Consider the following 23,029-nt stretch of genomic DNA (forward strand, 5'->3'; position numbering starts at 1 on the left):
TGGCACCCTATTCCCTATTTCCTCCATAGGGTATGGTCAAACGTAGTGCACTAAAGGGAGTAGGGTGCCTTTTGTGACACCAGAGTGACTGCTCTGCGTCTCTACCCGACTACCTGTCATGGGCTAGCTAGCTACATCAACCTCCTCCTCCTTCTACGGTGTTCCCTGGCTGTTACTGCCAAACCGGAGATGCTGCTCTGAGTCTTTCTGAGCAAGGAGTGACAGACAGCCCACCACAGAGCTGGGCGTCAGTCTCTCTGTATCTCAAATGGCACCCTATTCCCTGTGTAGTGCACTACTTTGACCAAGAGCAGTGGAAAAGAAGGAACAATAGTGCACACACACGCACGCATGCACACACATGCACACATACACATGCATGCACTCTGATGTAAGGAGTAGGGTGCCATTTGGACCATGGACTGTACTCTACCACAGGGCTGAGAGTGTGAAGGTAGAGGGACTGTACTCTACCACAGGGCTGAGAGTGTGAAGGTAGAGGGACTATACTCTACCACAGGGCTGAGAGTGTGAAGGTAGAGGGACTGTACTCTACCACAGGGCTGAGAGTGTGAAGGTAGAGGGACTGTACTCTACCACAGGGCTGAGAGTGTGAAGGTAGAGGGACTGTACTCTACCACAGGGCTGAGAGTGTGAAGGTAGAGGGACTGTACTCTACCACAGGGCTGAGAGTGTGAAGGTAGAGGGACTATACTCTACCACAGGGCTGAGAGTGTGAAGGTAGAGGGACTGTACTCTACCACAGGGCTGAGAGTGTGAAGGTAGAGGGACTATACTCTACCACAGGGCTGAGAGTGTGAAGGTAGAGGGACTGTACTCTACCACAGGGCTGAGAGTGTGAAGGTAGAGGGACTGTACTCTACCACAGGGCTGAGAGTGTGAAGGTAGAGGGACTGTACTCTACCACAGGGCTGAGAGTGTGAAGGTAGAGGGACTGTACTCTACCACAGGGCTGAGAGTGTGAAGGTAGAGGGACTGTACTCTACCACAGGGCTGAGAGTGTGAAGGTAGAGGGACTGTACTCTACCACAGGGCTGAGAGTGTGAAGGTAGAGGGACTGTACTCTACCACAGGGCTGAGAGTCTGAAGGTAGAGGGACTGTACTCTACCACATGGCTGAGAGTGTGAATGTAGAGGGACTGTACTCTACCACAGGGCTGAGAGTGAATGAAGAGGGACTGTATTCTACCACAGGGCTGATAGTTTGACGGTAGAGGGACTGTATTCTACCACATGGCTGAGAGTGAATGAAGAGTGATTGTGTTCTAGACCTGCTGTTTTCAACTCTCTAGAGACAGCAGGAGTGGTAGAGATACTCTGAATGATCAGCTATTAAAAGCCAACTGACATTTACTCCTGAGGTGCTGACCTGTTGCACCCTCTACAACCACTGTGATTATTATTATCTGACCCTGCTGGTCATCTATGAACATTTGAACATCTTGGCCATGTTCTGTTATAATCTCCACCCCTCATAGCCTGGTTCCTCTCTAGGTTTATAATCTCCCCCCGACACAGCCAGAAGAGGACTGGCCACCCCTCAGAGCCTGGTTCCTCTCTAGGTTTTTTCCTAGGTTTTGGCCTTTCTAGGGAGTTTTTCCTAGCCACCGTGCTTCTACACCTGCATTGCTTGCTGTTTGGGGGTTTTAGGCTGGGTTTCTGTACAGCACTTTGAGATATCAGCTGATGTAAGAAGGGCTTTATAAATAATTTTGATTTGATTTAATGTATTATTCTACCACATTGCTGCGAGTCTGAAGGAAGAGGGACTGTAGTCTACCCATAATGGGGTAGATGGAGATTGAGGGACTGTAGTCTACCCATAATGGGGTAGATGGAGATAGAGGGACTGTAGTCTACCCATAATGGGGTAGATGGAGATAGAGGGACTGTAGTCTACCCATCATGGGGTAGATGGAGATAGAGGGACTGTAATCTACCCATCATGGGGTAGATGGAGATAGAGGGACTGTAGTCTACCCATCATGGGGTAGATGGAGATAGAGGGACTGTAATCTACCCATCATGGGGTAGATGGAGATAGAGGGACTGTAATCTACCCATCATGGGGTAGATGGAGATAGAGGGACTGTAATCTACCCATCATGGGGTAGATGGAGATAGAGGGACTGTAGTCTACCCATCATGGGGTAGATGGAGATAGAGGGACTGTAATCTACCCATCATGGGGTAGATGGAGATAGAGGGACTGTAGGCTACCCATCATGGGGTAAATGAAGGAAGAGTGGCTGTCTCTCATTCTCTCTCACTTACTCCCTCCCTCGCCCCCTCTCTGTCTCTCTCTCTCTTCTCTGTACCTGTCTGTTCTGCTCTGTCGGTAATTAGTCCCCCAGTGGGTCCAAACCACCCTGTGGATCTGGTTTAAAGAGTAAACAGCATGTTATGACTAATTGGAAATAACACTTTCACACGGAGCCCTTTTCCGAGGGAAGATAATGACAGAGGGTTGGCCAGTGAGAAGTAGTGGGCGTTATTGTCTGACATAAGTCATATATGGAACCCTATTCCCTATTTTAGTGCACTACTTTTGACCAGGGCCCATAGGGAATAGGGTGCCATTTGATCAGGGCCCATAGGGAATAGGGTGCCATTTGAACAGGGCCCATAGGGAATAGGGTGCCATTTGACTAGAGACCGGTACTACAATACCAGTCTCTAGTGTTACTACAATACCAGTCTCTAGTGTTACTACAATACCAGTCTCTAGTGTTACTACAATACCAGTCTCTAGTGTTACTACAATACCAGTCTCTAGTGTTACTACAATACCAGTCTCTAGTGTTACTATAATAACAGTCTCTAGTGTTACTACAATACCAGTCTCTAGTGTTACTACAATACCAGTCTCTGGTGTTACTACAATACCAGTCTCTAGTCTTACTACAATACCAGTCTCTAGTGCTACTACAATACCAGTCTCTAGTGTTATCATAATACCAGTCTCTATAGTGTTACTATCATACCAGTCTCTAGTGTTACTACAATACCAGTCTCTAGTGCTACTATAATACCAGTCTCTAGTGTTACTACAATACCAGTCTCTAGTGTTACTACAATACCAGTCTCTAGTGTTACTATAATACCAGTCTCTAGTGTTATCATAATACCAGTCTCTATAGTGTTACTATAATACCAGTCTCTAGTGTTACTATAGTACCAGTCTCTATAGTGTTACTACAACACCAGTATCTATAGTGTTACTACAATACCAGTCTCTATGGTGTTACTACAATACCAGTCTCTAGTGTTACTACAATACCAGTCTCTAGTGTTACTACAATACCAGTCTCTAGTGTTACTACCAGTCTCTAGTGTTACTACAACACCAGTCTCTAGTGTTACTACCACTCTCTAGTGTTACTACAATACCAGTCTCTGTTGTTACTATAATACCAGTCTCTAGTGTTACTACAATACCAGTCTCTAGTGTTAGTACAATACCAGTCTCTAGTGTTACTATCATACCAGTCTCTAGTGTTACTATAATACCAGTCTCTAGTGTTACTACAATACCAGTCTCTAGTGTTACTACAATACCAGTCTCTAGTGTTAGTACAATACCAGTCTCTAGTGTTACTACAATACCAGTCTCTAGTGTTACTACCAGTCTCTAGTGTTACTACAACACCAGTCTCTAGTGTTACTACCACTCTCTAGTGTTACTACAATACCAGTCTCTGTTGTTACTATAATACCAGTCTCTAGTGTTACTACAATACCAGTCTCTAGTGTTAGTACAATACCAGTCTCTAGTGTTGCTATCATACCAGTCTCTAGTGTTACTATAATACCAGTCTCTAGTGTTACTACAATACCAGTCTCTAGTGTTACTACAATACCAGTCTCTAGTGTTACTACAATACCAGTCTCTAGTGTTACTATAATACCAGTCTCTAGTGTTACTACAATACCAGTCTCTAGTGGTACTACCAGTCTTTAGTGTCACTACAATACCAGTCTCTAGTGTTACTACCAGTCTCTAGTGTTACTATACTACCAGTCTCTAGTTTTACTATAATACCAGTCTCTTGTGTTACTACAATACCAGTCTCTAGTGTTACTACAATACCAGTCTCTAGTGTTACTACCAGTCTCTAGTGTTACTACAATACCAGTCTCTAGTGTTACTACCAGTCTCTAGTGTTACTACAATACCAGTCTCTAGTGTTACTATAATACCAGTCTCTAGTGTTACTATAATACCAGTCTCTAGTGTTACTACAATACCAGTCTCTAGTGTTACTATCATACCAGTCTCTAGTGTTACTATAATACCAGTCTCTAGTGTTACTACAATACAAGTCTCTAGTGTTACTACAATACCAGTCTCTAGTGTTACTACCAGTCTCTAGTGTTACTACACCACCAGTCTCTAGTGTTACTACAATACCAATCTCTAGTGTTACTACCAGTCTCTAGTGTTACTATCATACCAGTCTCTAGTGTTACTATAATACCAGTCTCTAGTGTTACTACAATACCAGTCTCTAGTGTTACTATCATACCAGTCTCTAGTGTTACTATAATACCAGTCTCTAGTGTTACTACAATACAAGTCTCTAGTGTTACTACAATACCAGTCTCTAGTGTTACCACCAGTCTCTAGTATTACTACAACACCAGTCTCTAGTGTTACTACCACTCTCTAGTGTTACTACAATACCAGTCTCTGTTGTTACTATAATACCAGTCTCTAGTGTTACTACAATACCAGTCTCTAGTGTTACTACAATACCAGTCTCTAGTGTTACTACAATACCAGTCTCTAGTGTTACTACCAGTCTCTAGTGTTACTACAATACCAATCTCTAGTGTTACTACCAGTCTCTAGTGTTACTATCATACCAGTCTCTAGTGTTACTATAATACCAGTCTCTAGTGTTACTACAATACCAGTCTCTAGTGTTACTACAATACCAGTATCTAGTGTTACTACAATACCAGTCTCTAGTGTTACTACAATACCAGTCTCTAGTGTTACTACCAGTCTCTAGTGTTACTACAACACCAGTCTCTAGTGTTACTACCACTCTCTAGTGTTACTACAATACCAGTCTCTGTTGTTACTATAATACCAGTCTCTAGTGTTACTACAATACCCGTCTCTAGTGTTAGTACAATACCAGTCTCTAGTGTTACTATCATACCAGTCTCTAGTGTTACTATAATACCAGTCTCTAGTGTTACTACAATACCAGTCTCTAGTGTTACTACAATACCAGTCTCTAGTGTTACTACAATACCAGTCTCTAGTGTTACTATAATACCAGTCTCTAGTGTTACTACAATACCAGTCTCTAGTGTTACTACCAGTCTCTAGTGTCACTACAATACCAGTCTCTAGTGTTACTACCGGTCTCTAGTGTTACTATAATACCAGTCTCTAGTTTTACTATAATACCAGTCTCTAGTGTTACTACAATACCAGTCTCTAGTGTTACTACAATACCAGTCTCTAGTGTTACTACCAGTCTCTAGTGTTACTACAATACCAGTCTCTAGTGTTACTACCAGTCTCTAGTGTTACTACAATACCAGTCTCTAGTGTTACTATAATACCAGTCTCTAGTGTTACTACAATACCAGTCTCTAGTTTTACTACAACACCAGTCTCTAGTGTTACTACAATACCAGTCTCTAGTGTTACTACCAGTCTCTAGTGTTACTACAATACCACTCTCTAGTGTTACTACCAGTCTCTAGTGTTACTATCATACCAGTCTCTAGTGTTACTATAATACCAGTCTCTAGTGTTACTACAATACCAGTCTCTAGTGTTACTACAATACCAGTATCTAGTGTTACTACAATACCAGTCTCTAGTGTTACTACCAGTCTCTAGTGTTACTACAATACCAGTCTCTAGTGTTACTATCATACCAGTCTCTAGTGTTACTATAATGCCAGTCTCTAGTGTTACTACAATACCAGTCTCTAGTGTTACTACAATACGAGTCTCTAGTTTTACTACGATACCAGTCTCTAGTGTTACCATAATACCAGTCTCTAGTGTTACTACCAGTCTCTAAAATGTTTATTCAGTCTTTATATCTCACTGAGCTGCTTTCTCTGCAACAGAAATAAACAGTTTCCATAGCATCTTATATCCCACATTGCAATACAATGGCAGGTCAGACAGAAACCGTTTTCCAATGCATCTTATATCCCACAATGCAATACAATGGCAGGTCAGACAGAAACCGTTTTCCAATGCATCTTATATCCCACAATGCATCTTATATCCCACAATCCCTCTTACTGTATGTTTTAGTAAGTGGAACAGCTACACCCAATATCCATCGCAAAAGGCACCTAATTCCCTATATAGTGTGCTACTTTCTTTCTGCAAAGGGAATTGGGTGCCGTTTGGGATCCAGCCCCCAAAAACACTGCCTTTTGGGATCCAGCCCCCAAAAACACTGCCTTTTGGGATCCAGCCCCCAGAAAACACTGCCTTTTGGGATCCAGCCCCCCAAAAACACTGCCTTTTGGGATTCAGACCCCAAAAAACACTGCCTTTTGGGATCCAGCCCCCCAAAAACACTGCCTTTTGGGATCCAGCCCCCAAAAACACTGCCTTTTGGGATCCAGCCCCCAAAAACACTGCCTTTTGGGATCCAGCCCCCAAAAACACTGCCTTTTGGGATCCAGCCCCCAAAAACACTGCCTTTTGTGATCCAGCCCCCAAAAACACTGCCTTTTGGGATCCAGCCCCCCAAAACACTGCCTTTTGTAGGTCAGAGGTGTTTTCTTTAAATGTGAGGTACCCTGTAAAAGCCTCGGTCACGTGGGGATGCTGTGAAACAGACAATGTTGGTAGTTGAAATATATCCGTGGCCCTCTATTGAAGGACACGACGACAATCTAATTCTTGGTTAGTTCTGTCCACACTCCACAGCCCGTTTTCCACTCTTCGATCTTTGCTTTGATTGAAATGGTCGATTGGATTTTGGCGTATGCCAGTGAAGTGTGGTCAGCAACACTTCTTAAACCACACTGTGAAAATGAATGGCTTAAGATATACCTCACTTAAAGGAAACCTATAAAGTAGGACAATCCTGGTTGTTACAATGAAGCGTCTGACAACTATATATCTAACTGTTGAGGTAGTGCTCAAGTGATGTTAAACTTGACCTTCGATAGAGCTAATGGAATAGAAATAGTACTGCATACTGGACTGCTTACATACTGCATACGGGACTGCATACTGGACTTCATACATACTGCATACTGGACTGCATACTGTACTGCATACATACTGCATACTGGACTGCATACATACTGCATACTGTACTGCATACATACTGCATACTGTACTGCATACATACTGCATACTGGACTGCATACTGTACTGCATACATACTGCATACTGTACTGCATACTGTACTGCATACTGGACTGCATACATACTGCATACTGTACTGCATACATACTGCATACTGGACTGCATACTGGACTGCATACTGGACTGCATACATACTGCATACTGTACTGCATACATACTGCATACTGTACTGCATACATACTGCATACTGGACTGCATACTGTACTGCATACATACTGCATACTGTACTGCATTCATACTGCATACTGTATTACATTCATACTGTACTGCATACATACTGCATACTGGACTGCATACTGTACTGCATACATACTGCATACTGTACTGCATACATACTGCATACTGTACTGCATTCATACTGCATACTGCATTACATTCATACTGTACTGCATACATACTGCATACTGTACTGCATACATACTGCATACTGTACTTCATACATACTGCATACTGTACTACATTCATACTGCATACTGTACTTCATACATACTGCATACTGTACTGCATTCATACTGCATACTGTATTACATTCATACTGTACTGCATACATACTGCATACTGTACTGCATACATACTGCATACTGTACTTCATTCATACTGCATACTGTATTACATTCATACTGTACTTCATACATACTGCATACTGTACTGCATACATACTGCATACTGTACTTCATACATACTGCATACTGTACTACATTCATACTGCATACTGTACTTCATACATACTGCATACTGTACTTCATACATACTGAATACTTTAAAACCACATTTAGAAGAAGACGGACATAACATTACTCTATTAAATTTCCAACGGAAAAAGTGTGTTGTGATGTTTTGCTCGACCTTGTAGGTTGGTTTCCCCATTCAGTGAAACACATTATAATTAAGATGTCCCCCTTTTTGTCTTCCCCTCTCAACAGGTTAACAGGATTTCAGATCCCGCCTCCCGTCACCAGCACAGGGTCCATCTTTTCACTACGGCTTACCAGTGACTTTGCAGTAAGCGCTCACGGATTTAAGATGGCTTATGAAGGTGAGAGAGAAAAAATATTCACTGTTGTTTCTTGTAAGAGAGAGAGAGAGAGAGATGGTCACGGTCAAACAACATAACGTTTGGTATTCAGTCAAATGATACTCAGAGGTTGTTAAAATTATCGTCTTTAGTCACAAAATTTGAATTTGCATTTAATTAGAAACATTACATGTCCACGGAAAAGTGTAAATATACAACATTCTAAACATTTTCTCATTTCATCTCCTGTCTGGCTCATGCATTATGACAACATTTGGTCCCATTGACCCGGATCTCAACATTTCCCCTCTGTCCCAAACCATTTCTCTTTCCAGAGGTGCATATTATATCACACAGCAGATGGTGCAGGGAATTAGCTGAACTAATGGATGTGCTAACTCATCTCTGTCGAGAGCGGTGCAGAAGTCGACAGAAATGCAGGGGCTGTCTAAATATGAAGTATCCCTCTGTGGCAGTAGGTTATGTCTCCTCTCCTCTCCTCTCCTCTCCTCTCCTCTCCTCTCCTCTTCTCTTCTCTTCTCTTCTCCTCTCCTCTCCTCTCCTCTCCTCTCCTCTCCTCTCCTCTCCTCTCCTCTCCTCTCCTCTCCTCTCCTCTCCTCTCCTCTCCTCTCCTCTCCTCTCCTCTCCTCTCCTCTCCTCTCTTCTCTTCTCCTCTCCTCTCCTCTCCTCTCCTCTCTTCTCCTCTCCTCTCCTCTCCTCTCCTCTCCTCTCCTCTCCTCTCCTCTCTTCTCCTCTCCTCTCCTCTCCTCTCTTCTCTTCTCTTCTCCTCTCCTTTTTTTCTTCTGTTCTCTCCTCTCCTCTCCTCTCCTCTCCTCTCCTCTCCTCTCTTCTCTTCTCTTCTCTTCTCTTCTCTTCTCTTCTCTTCTCTCCTCTCCTCTCCTCTCCTCTCCTCTCCTTTTTTCCCCTTCTCTTCTCGCCTCTCCTCTCCTCTCCTCTCCTCTCACCGCTGCCTCCTTTCTCCCCTATTTCCTCTCTACCTGATCCCCTGTTCTCCTCTTCTCTCCTCTCCTCTCTATCCCCTCTCTATCTATCCTCTGCCCCCTCTCATTCTTGTGATTTTAGCTCAGTGAGGCTCTTAGTGACTCAGATATGATTTTAGCTTAGTGATGCTCGCAGTTACTCAGATATGATTTTAGCTCAGTGATGGTCTTAGTGACTCAGATATGATTTTAGCTCAGTGATGGTCTTAGTGACTCAGATATGATTTTAGCTCAGTGATGGTCTTAGTGACTCAGATATGATTTTAGCTCAGTGGTGCTCACAGAGGCCCTGGTCAAAAGTAGTGCACTATAGAGGGAATAGGGTGCCATTCGGGACACAGGGAGAGGAGATGGAATCTCATTGTGTTACCTGTCATTCATCCATCGAAGGAGCAGAGAGAAAAACAAGTTCGACTCTCAGTGTGTTTATACTGATTAATGGGTCTCAAACATTCCTCTCCTCTTCTCTCCTATCCTCTAGTTAATAATGTGTCTCAGGCAGTCCTTTGTCTCCTGTCCTGCCCTGTCCTCTCCGCTCCTCTAGTTAATGTGTCTCAAACAGTCCTCTGGAGAATGCACAACCTCAACCCTGTTTTAATAGGGAGTGTGCTTCTCATACTGCCCTGAAAACTGTTGTTTTCTGAAGAGATTGGTTAGCTAGCTATACTTATGGACTGTATGTTTTAGTTTTCTGAAAAGATTGGTTAACTAACTATATTTATGGACTGTATATGCTAGTTTTCTGAAGAGATTGGTCAGCTAGCTATATTTATGGACTGTATCTGATAGTTTTCGGAAGAGATTGGTTAACTAGCTATATTTATGGACTGTATCTGATAGTTTTCTGAAAAAATTGGTTAACTAACTATATTTATAGACTGTATCTGATAGTTTTTTGAAGAGCTTGGTTAGCTAGCTATATTTATAGACTGTATATGCTAGTTTTCTGAAGAGATTGGTTAGCTAGCTATATTTATAGACTGTATATGCTAGTTTTCTGAAGAGATTGCTTAGCTAGCTATATTTATAGACTGTATATGCTAGTTTTCTGAAGAGATTGCTTAGCTAGCTATATTTATGGACTGTATATGCTAGTTTTCTGAAGAGATTGGTTAGCTAGCTATATTTATGGACTGTATATGCTAGTTTTCTGAAGAGATTGGTTAGCTAGCTATATTTATGGACTGTATATGCTAGTTTTCTGAAGAGATTGGTTAGCTAGCTATATTTATGGACTGTATATGCTAGTTTTCTGAAGAGATTGGTTAGCTAGCTATATTTATGGACTGTATATGCTAGTTTTCTGAAGAGATTAGTTAGCTAGCTATATTTATGGACTGTATATGCTAGTTTTCTGAAGAGATTGGTTAGCTAGCTATACTTATAGACTGTAGCTTTGATAAGACGTGTTTCTATCTTGAAGTGTCCGTATTTTAATGGCACCACTGCAGACCTATTATCTAGTGTATAAGCGCGAGACACGTGTTTTCCTCAGAATAGGTTTCTGGATCACAGTTGATCCATAATGTAAATCTAAATACTTTATGTTTTTGTTGTTGACATCTCAGTGGATGTTGTCTATTGAGTGAAAACTTTCTCTCCGCTGTGTTTACAAGTTGTTTAGCTCTGTGTGATGTGTGTGTGTGTGTGTGTGTGTGTGTGTGTGTGTGTGTGTGTGTGTGTGTGTGTGTGTGTGTGTGTGTGGGGGTGATGAGGGTTGACTAATTCTGCTGCTATGAAACCCCAGCCATTCCCAGCAATGTAGTACAGGGCTCCTGTGGGAGATTTATGTTGCTCAAAACACACACACACACACACACACACACACACACACACACACACACACACACACACACACACACACACACACACACACACACACACACAGTGCCACTCCACACCCTCATATTCTTCAAAGGGCTACACAGTCATTAGCTATACAGGGAAATAAATAGCTCTCCCCCTAGAGAGACCTCTGAGCCAACTACCTCATTTACTTGTTCACATAACTCATACGGTGTCGTCCCAAATGGCACCCTATTCCCTCTGTGTCTCTCCGTGCAACAAAGAGCCCTGGTCAAATGTAGTGCACTATAATAGGAGTTGTGTTCTATTTGGGTTGCAGCCCCTAGTGTTCCGTTTGGGTTGCAACCCCTAGTGTTCCGTTTGGGTTGCAACCCCTAGTGTTCCGTTTGGGTTGCAACCCCTAGTGTTCCGTTTGGGTTGCAACCCCTAGTGTTCCGTTTGGGTTGCAACCCCTAGTGTTCCGTTTGGGTTGCAACCCCTAGTGTTCCGTTCGGGTTGCAACCCCTAGTGTTCTGTTTGGGGTGCAGCCCCTAGTGTTCCGTTTGGGTTGCAGCCCCTAGTGTTCCGTTTGGGTTGCAACCCCTAGTGTTCCGTTTGGGTTGCAGCCCCTAGTGTTCCGTTTGGGTTGCAGCCCCTAGTGTTCCGTTTGGGTTGCAGCCCCTAGTGTTCCGTTTGGGTTGCAGCCCCTAGTGTTCCATTTGGGTTGCAGCCCCTAGTGTTTTGTTTGGGTTGCAGCCCCTAGTGTTCCGTTTGGGTTGCAGCCCCTAGTGCTCCGTTTGGGTTGCAGCCCCTAGTGTTCCGTTTGGGTTGCAGCCCTTAGTGTTCCGTTTGGGTTGCAGCCCCAAGTGTTCCATTTGGGTTGCAACCCCTAGTGTTCTGTTTGGGTTGCAGCCCCTAGTGTTCCGTTTGGGTTGCAACCCCTAGTGTTCCGTTTGGGTTGCAACCCCTAGTGTTCTGTTTGGGGTGCAGCCCCTAGTGTTCCGTTTGGGTTGCAGCCTCTAGTGTTCCGTTTGGGTTGCAGCTCCTAGTGTTCCGTTTGGGTTGCAACTCCTAGTGTTCCGTTTGGGTTGCAACCCCTAGTGTTCCGTTTGGGTTGCAACCCCTAGTGTTCCGTTTGGGTTACAGCCCCTAGTGTTCCGTTTGGGTTACAGCCCCTAGTGTTCCGTTTGGCTTGCAGCCCCTAGTGTTCCGTTTGGGTTGCAACTCCTAGTGTTCCGTTGTGGGTGCAACCCCTAGTGTTCTGTTTGGGGTGCAGCCCCTAGTGTTCCGTTTGGGTTGCAGCCCCTAGTGTTCCGTTTGGGTTGCAACCCCTAGTGTTCCGTTTGGGTTGCAACCCCTAGTGTTCCGTTTGGGTTGCAACCCCTAGTGTTCCGTTTGGGTTGCAGCCCCTAGTGTTTCGTTTGGGTTGCAGCCCCTAGTGTTCCGTTTGGGTTGCAGCCCCTAGTGTTCCGTTTGGGTTGCAGCCCCTAGTGTTCCGTTTGGGTTGCAGCCCCTAGTGTTCCGTTTGGGTTGCAGCCCCTAGTGTTCCGTTTGGGTTGCAGCCCCTAGTGTTCCGTTTGGGTTGCAGCCCCTAGTGTTCCATTTGGGTTGCAGCCCCTAGTGTTCCGTTTGGGTTGCAGCCCCTAGTGTTCCGTTTGGGTTGCAGCCCCTAGTGTTCCGTTTGGGTTGCAGCCCCTAGTGTTCCGTTTGGGTTGCAGCCCTTAGTGTTCCGTTTGGGTTGCAGCCCCAAGTGTTCCATTTGGGTTGCAGCCCCAAGTGTTCCATTTGGGTTGCAACCCCTAGTGTTCTGTTTGGGTTGCAGCCCCTAGTGTTCCGTTTGGGTTGCAGCCCCTAGTGTTCTGTTTGGGTTGCAGCCCCTAGTGTTCTGTTTGGGTTGCAGCCCCTAGTGTTCCGTTTGGGTTGCAACCCTTAGTGTTCCGTTTGGGTTTTTTGCCCCTAGTGTTCCGTTTGGGTTGCAGCCCCTAGTGTTCCGTTTGGGTTGCAACCCCTAGTACCACTGAGTTTACTGAGAGGCAAGTCTACTGCTGCTGTTGCTCCTGTTGTACACTTGACTTAACAAGGCTACACTGAAAACAAAGCTCCCCAAATTCTATCAGCATATCGATCGTGCTATCAGGGCTGGCAAAACCCAAGACCACAGTTATTCTAACTTCCGCGACGCATATAAGGCCCTCCCCCGCCCTCCCTTTGGAAAAGCTAACCACGACTCCATTTTGTTGCTCCCTGTCTATAGACAGAAACTAAAACAGGAAGCTCCCGCGCTCAGGTCTGTTCAACGCTGGTCCGACCAATCGGATTCCACGCTTCAAGATTGCTTCGACCACGTGGACTGGGATATGTTCCTCATTGTGACGAACAACAACATTGATGAATACGCTGATTCGGTGTGTGAGTTTACTAACAAGTGCATCGGTGATGTCGTACACACAGCAACTATTAAAACATTCCCCAACCAGAAACTGTGGATTGATGGCAGCATTCGCGCAAAATTGAAGTGCGAACCACTTCTTTTAATCAGGGCAAGGTGACCAGAAACATGACCGAATACAAACAGTGTAGCTAGTCCCTCCGCAAGGCAATCAAACAAGCTAAGCGTCAGTGCAGAGACAAAGTGGAATCGCAATTCAACGGCTCAGACACGAGAGGTATGTGGCAGGGTCTACAGTCAATCACGGACTATAAAAGAAAAACCAGCCCCGTCACGGACCACGATGTCTTGCTCCCAGACAAACTAAACAACGTTTTTGCTCGCTTTGAGGACAATACAGTATCACTGACATGGCCCGCTACCAAAACCTGCGGGCTTTCCTTCACTGTAGCCAACGTGAGTAAAACATTTCAAGGTGTAAACCCTCGCAAGGCTGCAGGCCCAGACGGCATCCCCAGCCGCGCCCTCAGAGCATGCACAGACCAGCTGGCTGGTTTGTTTACAGACATATTCAATCAATCCTTATCCCAGTCTGCTGTCCCCACATGCTTCAAGAGGGCCACCATTGTTCCTGTTCCCAAGAAAGCTAAGGTAACTGAGCTAAACGACTACCGCCCCGTAGCACTCACTTCCGTCATCATGAAGTGCTTTGAGAGACTAGTCAAGGACCATATCACCTCCGTCCTACCTGACACCCTAGACCCACTCCAATTTGCTTATCGCCCCAATAGGTCCACAGACGACGCAATCACCACCACACTGCACACCGCCCTAACCCATCTGGACAAGAGGAATATCCATGTAAGAATGCTGTTCATCGACTACAGCTCAGCATTCAACACCATTGTACCCTCCAAACTCGTCCTTAAGCTCGAGACCCTGGGTCTCGACCCCGCCCTGTGCAACTGGGTACTGAACTTCCTGACGGGCCACCCCAGGTGGTGAGGGTAGGTAACAACATCTCCACCCCGCTGATACTGATACACTGGGGCTCCACAAGGGTGCGTTCTCAGCCCTCTCCTGTACTCCCTGTTCACCCACGACTGCGTGGCCATGCACGCCATCCAACTCAATCATCAAGTTTGCAGACGACACTACAGTGGTAGGCTTGATTACCAACAACAACGAGACGGCCTACAGGGAGGAGGTGAGGGCCCTCGGAGTGTGGTGTCAGGGAAATAACCTCACACTCAATGTCAACAAAACAAAGGAGATGATTGTGGACTTCAGGAAACAGCAGGGGGAGCAGCCCCCATCCACATCAATGGGACAGTAGTGGAGAGGGTGGAGAGTTTTAAGTTCCTCAGCGTACACCTCACGGACAAACTGAAATGGTCCACGCACACAGACAGCATCGTGAAGAAGGCGCAGCAGCGCCTCTTCAACCTCAGGTGTCTGAAGAAATTTGGCTTGTCACCAAAAACACTCACACACTTTTACAGATGCACAATCGAGAGCATCCTGTCGGGCTGTATCACCGCCTGGTACGACAGCTGCTCCGCCCATAACCGTATGGCTCTCCAGAGGGTAGTGATGTCTGCACAACGCATCACCGGGTGCAAACTACCTGCCCTCCAGGACACCTACACCACCCGATGTCACAGGAAGGCCAAAAAGATCATCAAGGACAACAACCACCCGAGCCACTGCCTGTTCATCCTGCTAACATCCAGAAGGGGAGGTCAGTACAGGTGCATCAAAGCAGGGACCGAGAGACTGAAAAACAGCTTCTATCTCAAGGCCATCAGACTGTTAAACAGCCATCACTAACATTGAATGGCTGCTGCCAACACACTGACTCAACTCCAGCCACTTTAATAATGGAAAAATTGATGTAATCAATTTATCACTAGCCACTTTATATTATATAATGTTTACTTACCCTACATTACACATCTCATATGTGTATGCTGTACTCTATACCATCTATTACATCTTGCCATCTTGATGTAATGTATCACTAGCCACTTTAACAATGCCACTTTATATAATGTTTACATACCTTACATTACTCATATATGTATATACTGTACTCTATACCATCTACTGCATCTTGCCTATGCCGTTCTGTACCATTACTCATTCATATATCTTTATGTACATATTCGTATTCATTCCTTTACACTTGTGTGTATAAGGTAGTTGTTGTGGAAATGTTAGGTTAGATTACTTGTTAGATATTACTGCACGGTCGGAACTAGAAGCACAAGTATTTCGCTACACTCGTATTAACATCTGCTAATCATGTGTATGTGACAAATCAAGTTGATTTGATTTGTATTGATTCAGTATTTTACGTACAGGACTCATATTACTGTATTGATTCAGTATTTTAACATGTTTTTAAATATTGATGTCACAAATGTATAATTTTCACAGTTAAAAAATGTAAGTAGTTATTTGTTACATGTGACTGTGTAAAAACCTAGCAGTACTACTGTTTCTCTGAGAGTGAGGCAGATATATAGCGTTTCGCAAACAAAACATGATTATTTGTCTCTCTGAAATGAAACCATCAAGTGATAAGAATGTAAACAAATCCACGTCTGTCGTTGATCAACCCCCACGATTTACTAGTGAAAAAAACACACCGTTCTCTTTCATAATAATAATTTCTGAAAGTCGATATATAGTCATTTAAAAAAAAAATCTCTTCAATTACAAACTGTGGGTAATTATTTATTCTGTGTTGTAGCTAAATGAAAGGAGGACATCTATTTAGTGCTACTCTGCAGTGTTGACCAGAAGCATGAGCTCATGTACTGCTGGACTGGGCATGGAATTTACCTGATTTTTCTGAATGGGTTATCTTTGTTTCCTGTTTGTCATGAAACGTAGCCACGCCCCTAGAGTTATAATGAGTGTTTGTCATGAAACGTAGCCACGCCCCTAGAGTTATAATGAGTGTTTGTCATGAAACGGAGCCACGCCCCCAGAGTTATAATGAGTGTTTATATGAAACGTAGCCACGCCCCTCGAGTTATAATGAGTGTTTATATGAAACGTAGCCATGCCCCTAGAGTTATAATGAGTGTTTATATGAAACGTAGCCACGCCCCTCGAGTTATAATGAGTGTTTATATGAAACGTAGCCACGCCCCTCGAGTTATAATGAGTGTTTATATGAAACGTAGCCACGCCCCTCGAGTTATAATGAGTGTTTGTCATGAAACGTAGCCACGCCCCTCGAGTTATAATGAGTGTTTATATGAAACGTAGCCACGCCCCCTAGAGTTATAATGACTGTTTATATGCGTTTGTTTCAAACTTGGCAAACGTTGCGACTGAAACATGACTTTCCATATTTTCAGTTTAACATTTGAGCTAAACAAAAAAAAATCAGCTTAACTTGAGTCTGCCTTCTGACAGGTCATGTTTGGAATGGCTTCTGTTGGCCAATATAGGACTTTATCAGAAAGAAACGAATAACATTTGTCTTTAACATATTGTCTATCCATCCAGTCATAGACTCTATCACCATATAATGTATTTCAATACACCAAAAGGTAATTGGGTCACAACTGTTATAATTTTAGCAAAATGCCTCCATTGCTTTAATCCAGAACCATGACCAACCAGTAAATCACGGTTCCTCTTGGATTTAATGGGGGAATGGGCCGGGCCAGGATTACAGAACTATTCCTTACGAGCAAATTCCGTTCACTTTTGTAGCTATATACTGTAGCTAACTTTGAAAAGAGGTTTGAGAAGCTGGTGTGGGGTGGGGAGACATAGGCTTGATTCAACATTTCATCAGATTCTGATGCTAACATATTGTGTAGCAGACGGGGTTTAGAAATGTATTTTCATACCTGCCTATTCGTTGCTAGTTGTTGGCCACTTGACATTGAGCTTGTTATTGAAGATATTCTCTATTCTGTAGTGAATATTCTGTAATAGAATACTCTATTCTGTAGTGAATATTCTGTAATAGAATACTCTATTCTGTAGTGAATATTCTGTAATAGAATACTCTATTCTGTAGTGAATATTCTGTAATAGAATACTCTATTCTGTAGTGAATATTCTGTAATAGAATACTCTATTCTGTAGTGAATATTCTGTAATAGAATACTCTATTCTGTAGTGAATATTCTGTAATAGAATACTCTATTCTGTAGTGAATATTCTGTAATAGAATACTCTATTCTGTAGTGAATATTCTGTAATAGAATACTCTATTCTGTAGTGAATATTCTGTAATAGAATACTCTATTCCATAGTGAACTGAATAGGACATATTGGTTTCTCTTCTAATATGTAAAGAGATATTTTCAAGTAGATTTGTAAACATGGTGATGTGCTGTGAAATGGTTCGATGTGCTGTTATACTGTATTGGCCCATCCCGTTCATTTTCCAAACAAATCCATCTGATGATTATAACACCACCATTAATCCCTCTGTCCGTTATCATTTGAAGATTATAGCTCCACCATTAATCCCTCTGTCGGTTATCATCTGATGATTATAACACCACCATTAATCCCTCTGTCCGTTATCATTTGAAGATTATAGCTCTACCATTAATCCATCTGTCGGTTATCATTTGAAGATTATAGTTCTACCATTAATCCCTCTGTCGGTTATCATCTGATGATTATAGTTCTACCATTAATCCCTCTGATGATTATAGTTCTACCATTAATCCATCTGTCGGTTATCATCTGATGATTATAACACCACCATTAATCCTTCTGATGATTATAGCTCCCCCATTAATCCCTCTGTTGGTTATCATCTGATGATTATAGTTCTACCATTAATCCCTCTGTCGGTTATCATCTGATGATTATAACACCACCATTAATCCTTCTGATGATTATAGCTCCCCCATTAATCCCTCTGTTGGTTATCATCTGATGATTATAGCTCTACCATTAATCCCTCTGTTGGTTATCATCTGATGATTATAGCTCCACCATTAATCTCTCTGTCCGTTATCATCTGATGATTATAGCTCCACCATTAATCCCTCTGTCGGTTATCATCTGATGATTATAACACCACCATTAATCCTTCTGATGATTATAGCTCCCCCATTAATCCCTCTGTCGGTTATCATCTGATGATTATAACACCACCATTAATCCTTCTGATGATTATAGCTCCCCCATTAATCCCTCTGTTGGTTATCATCTGATGATTATAGTTCTACCATTAATCCCTCTGTTGGTTATCATTTGATGATTATAGCTTCACCATTAATCCCTCTGTCGGTTATCATCTGATGATTATAGCTCCACCATTAATCCTTCTGATGATTATAGCTCCACCATTAATCCCTCTGTTGGTTATCATCTGATGATTACAGCTTCACCATTAATCCCTCTGTTGGTTATCATCTGATGATTATAGCTTCACCATTAATCCATCTGTTGGTTATAGCTTCACCATTAATCTCTCTGTTGGTTATCATCTGATGATTATAGTTCTACCATTAATCCATCTGTCCGTTATCATCTGATGATTATAGTTCTACCATTAATCCCTCTGTCCGTTATCATCTGATGATTATAGTTCTACCATTAATCTCTCTGATGATTATAGCTCCACCATTAATCTCTCTGTTGGTTATCATCTGATGATTATAGCTCCACCATTAATCTCTCTGATGATTATAGCTCCACCATTAATCTCTCTGATGATTATAGCTCCACCATTAATCCCTCTGTTGGTTATCATCTGATGATTAAAGCTCCACCATTAATCCCTCTGTCGGTTATCATTTGAAGATTATAGTTCTACCATTAATCCCTCTGTCCGTTATCATCTGATGATTATAGCTCCACCATTAATCTCTCTGATGATTATAGCTCCACCATTAATCTCTCTGTTGGTTATCATCTGATGATTATAGCTCCACCATTAATCTCTCTGATGATTATAGCTCCACCATTAATCTCTCTGATGATTATAGCTCCACCATTAATCCCTCTGTTGGTTATCATCTGATGATTAAAGCTCCACCATTAATCCCTCTGTCGGTTATCATTTGAAGATTATAACACCACCATTAATCCCTCTGTCGGTTATCATCTGATGATTATAGTTCTACCATTAATCCCTCTGTTGGTTATCATCTGATGATTATAGCTTCACCATTAATCCCTCTGTCGGTTATCATCTGATGATTATAGCTCCACCATTAATCCCTCTGTTGGTTATCATCTGACGATTATAGTTCTACCATTAATCCCTCTGTTGGTTATCATCTGATGATTATAGCTTCACCATTAATCCCTCTGTCGGTTATCATCTGATGATTATAGCTCCACCATTAATCCTTCTGATGATTATAGCTCCACCATTAATCCCTCTGTTGGTTATCATCTGATGATTACAGCTTCACCATTAATCCCTCTGTTGGTTATCATCTGATGATTATAGCTTCACCATTAATCCATCTGTTGGTTATAGCTTCACCATTAATCTCTCTGTTGGTTATCATCTGATGATTATAGCTCCACCATTAATCCATCTGTCTGTTATCATCTGATCATTATAGTTCTACCATTAATCCATCTGTCCGTTATCATCTGATGATTATAGCTCCACCATTAATCCATCTGTCTGTTATCATCTGATGATTATAGTTCTACCATTAATCCATCTGTCCGTTATCATCTGATGATTATAGCTCCACCATTAATCCATATGTCTGTTATCATCTGATGATTATAGCTCCACCATTAATCCATCTGTCCGTTATCATCTGATGATTATAGCTCCACCATTAATCCCTCTGATGATTATAGCTCCACCATTAATCCATCTGTCTGTTATCATCTGATGATTATAGCTCCACCATTAATCCATCTGTCCGTTATCATCTGATGATTATAGCTCCACCATTAATCCCTCTGATGATTATAGCTCCACCATTAATCCATCTGTCCGTTATCATCTGATGATTATAACACCACCATTAATCCATCTGTCCGTTATCATCTGATGATTATAACACCACCATTAATCCATCTGTCCGTTATCATCTGATGATTATAACACCACCATTAATCCCTCTGTCCGTTATCATCTGATGATTATAGCTCTACCATTAATCCCTCTGATGATTATAGCTCCACCATTAATCCATCTGTCTGTTATCATCTGATGATTATAGCTCCACCATTAATCCATCTGTCCGTTATCATCTGATGATTATAGCTCCACCATTAATCCCTCTGATGATTATAGCTCCACCATTAATCCATCTGTCCGTTATCATCTGATGATTATAACACCACCATTAATCCATCTGTCCGTTATCATCTGATGATTATAACACCACCATTAATCCCTCTGTCCGTTATCATCTGATGATTATAGCTCTACCATTAATCCCTCTGTCCGTTATCATCTGATGATTATAGCTCTACCATTAATCCATCTGTCCGTTATCATCTGATGATTATAGCTCCACCATTAATCCCTCTGATGATTATAGCTCCACCATTAATCCATCTGTCCGTTATCATCTGATGATTATAGCTCCACCATTAATCCATCTGTCCGTTATCATCTGATGATTATAGCTCCACCATTAATCCATCTGTCCGTTATCATCTGATGATTATAGCTCCACCATTAATCCATCTGTCCGTTATCGTCTGATGATTATAGCTCCACCATTAATCCATCTGTCCGTTATCATCTGATGATTATAGCTCCACCATTAATCCATCTGTCCGTTATCATCTGTTATCAGATCAGACTCGTGGACGTGGCAGAAATCCAATCCAAATAAAAACTCCTAGACGTAATCATAGACAATACACATGTAATCTGTGGTGACAGACAGTCCAGATAGCTAGTGCACACAAGATTCGATTCTGCTTTTGGAGAGATTTATTGATACGAGACAGAAATGTGTCTCCTGCTTTTTACCCCCCCAAAAACCCCTTTCCGAGATAAACACACAGAAACTCCCAGAAGGCTGGAGACGACACGTAGTAAATACATTAACTGTATGGAAATGAAGACCTGTGAGAACTGTGGACGGGTTGCAGAGAACGAGCAGTGGAAAGAACGACTGTTTCTGTCTCTCTGCCAGTAAACTTTATGATTTAGGTTTTCAAACGTGTTCTTCACAGACAGCAGTTTCACTCTAAGAGGAAACGTGTTTCTAGGGACGTGTCCCCCCCCCCCAAAAAAACGACACCATATTCCCTATGTAGTGCACTGCTTTTAACCAGATCCCTATTGACCTAGGTCAAAAGTAGTGCACTACATTTGGGGAAAAGGGGGGCCATTTGGGATGCAAACCCCCTTAGTCTGGTTCCAGAATAATTAGCTGAAAGACAGATGGTACACAAACACAACATTGATAGTATCTACACTCGACTGCAATATGTTTTCTATCAAACTGCTTGACGGAATTAATCCTTTTTAATTTATATCGCACAGCAGTTGTTTTAACTGATGTGTGTAATTATGATATTAATTCACACTGCATTGATATTCAACATTTTCTACTCTGTCCTCAGTAGCAGTACATAGACAATCATTTCAAAAACAATATAACAATTTAAAAATAAATAAATATATATATTTCACCTTTATTTAACCAAGGAAGGCTAGTTGAGAACACCTTTATTTAACCAAGGAAGGCTAGTTGAGAACACCTTTATTTAACCAAGGAAGGCTAGTTGAGAACACCTTTATTTAACCAGGTAGGCTAGTTGAGAACACCTTTATTTAACCAGGTAGGCCAGTTGAGAACACCTTTATTTAACCAGGTAGGCCAGTTGAGAACACCTTTATTTAACCAGGTAGGCCAGTTGAGAACACCTTTATTTAACCAGGTAGGCCAGTTGAGAACACCTTTATTTAACCAGGAAGGCTAGTTGAGAACAAGTTCTCATTTACAACTGTGACCTGGCCAAGATAAAGCATAGCAGTTCGACACATACAACAACACAGAGATACACATGGAATAAACAAAACGTACAGTCAATAATACAATAGGAAAAAAAAGTCTATATACGGTGTGTGGAAATGGCGTTTCAACTGTTCTGCCTGCGGCTATGGAGCCCTGACCAGTTTCACCAGACGTGCTCCCTGATGTATGTAATTATTACATTCATTCACACTGCATTGACATTCAACATATTCTACTCTGTCATCAGTAGCAATGTACAAAGACATTCATTTCTAAAACAATATAGCAACACAAATTCAACTCTTGTCATTGGTTTAATTGAGCAAACTTAGTCTTTTACACATATTGGGCAGGTGGGCCCAAATGTGTCAGAACTCCAATCATTGGATATGAATGTTGTTATTAAACCAGTGGTTTACTGAGAGGTTTATGGGTTTAACAGTTTAACATTGCATCACTAATATACACTTTAGTGTACAAAACATTAAGAACACATTCCTAATATTGAGA

General features: G+C 42.3%; 1 protein-coding gene across 2 annotated transcripts in view; it reads left to right on the forward strand.

Moving 5' to 3' along the window:
* Positions 1 to 23,029, forward strand: part of LOC110512917 (CUB and sushi domain-containing protein 3) — a 522,509-nt gene that overhangs the window by 74,294 nt on the left and 425,186 nt on the right. For both annotated transcript variants that reach the window (XM_090215889.1, XM_090215891.1), the window contains exon 3: positions 8,311 to 8,423. In XM_090215889.1, the coding sequence (XP_090072015.1) occupies positions 8,311 to 8,423 (113 nt within the window). The remainder of the gene's footprint in view (positions 1 to 8,310; positions 8,424 to 23,029) is intronic.

The sequence above is a fragment of the Oncorhynchus mykiss genome, chromosome 2 (genome assembly GCF_057628025.1).
Source record: "Oncorhynchus mykiss isolate SJ-2025 chromosome 2, ASM5762802v1, whole genome shotgun sequence".
In the NCBI taxonomy this organism is placed as follows: Eukaryota; Metazoa; Chordata; class Actinopteri; order Salmoniformes; family Salmonidae; genus Oncorhynchus; species Oncorhynchus mykiss.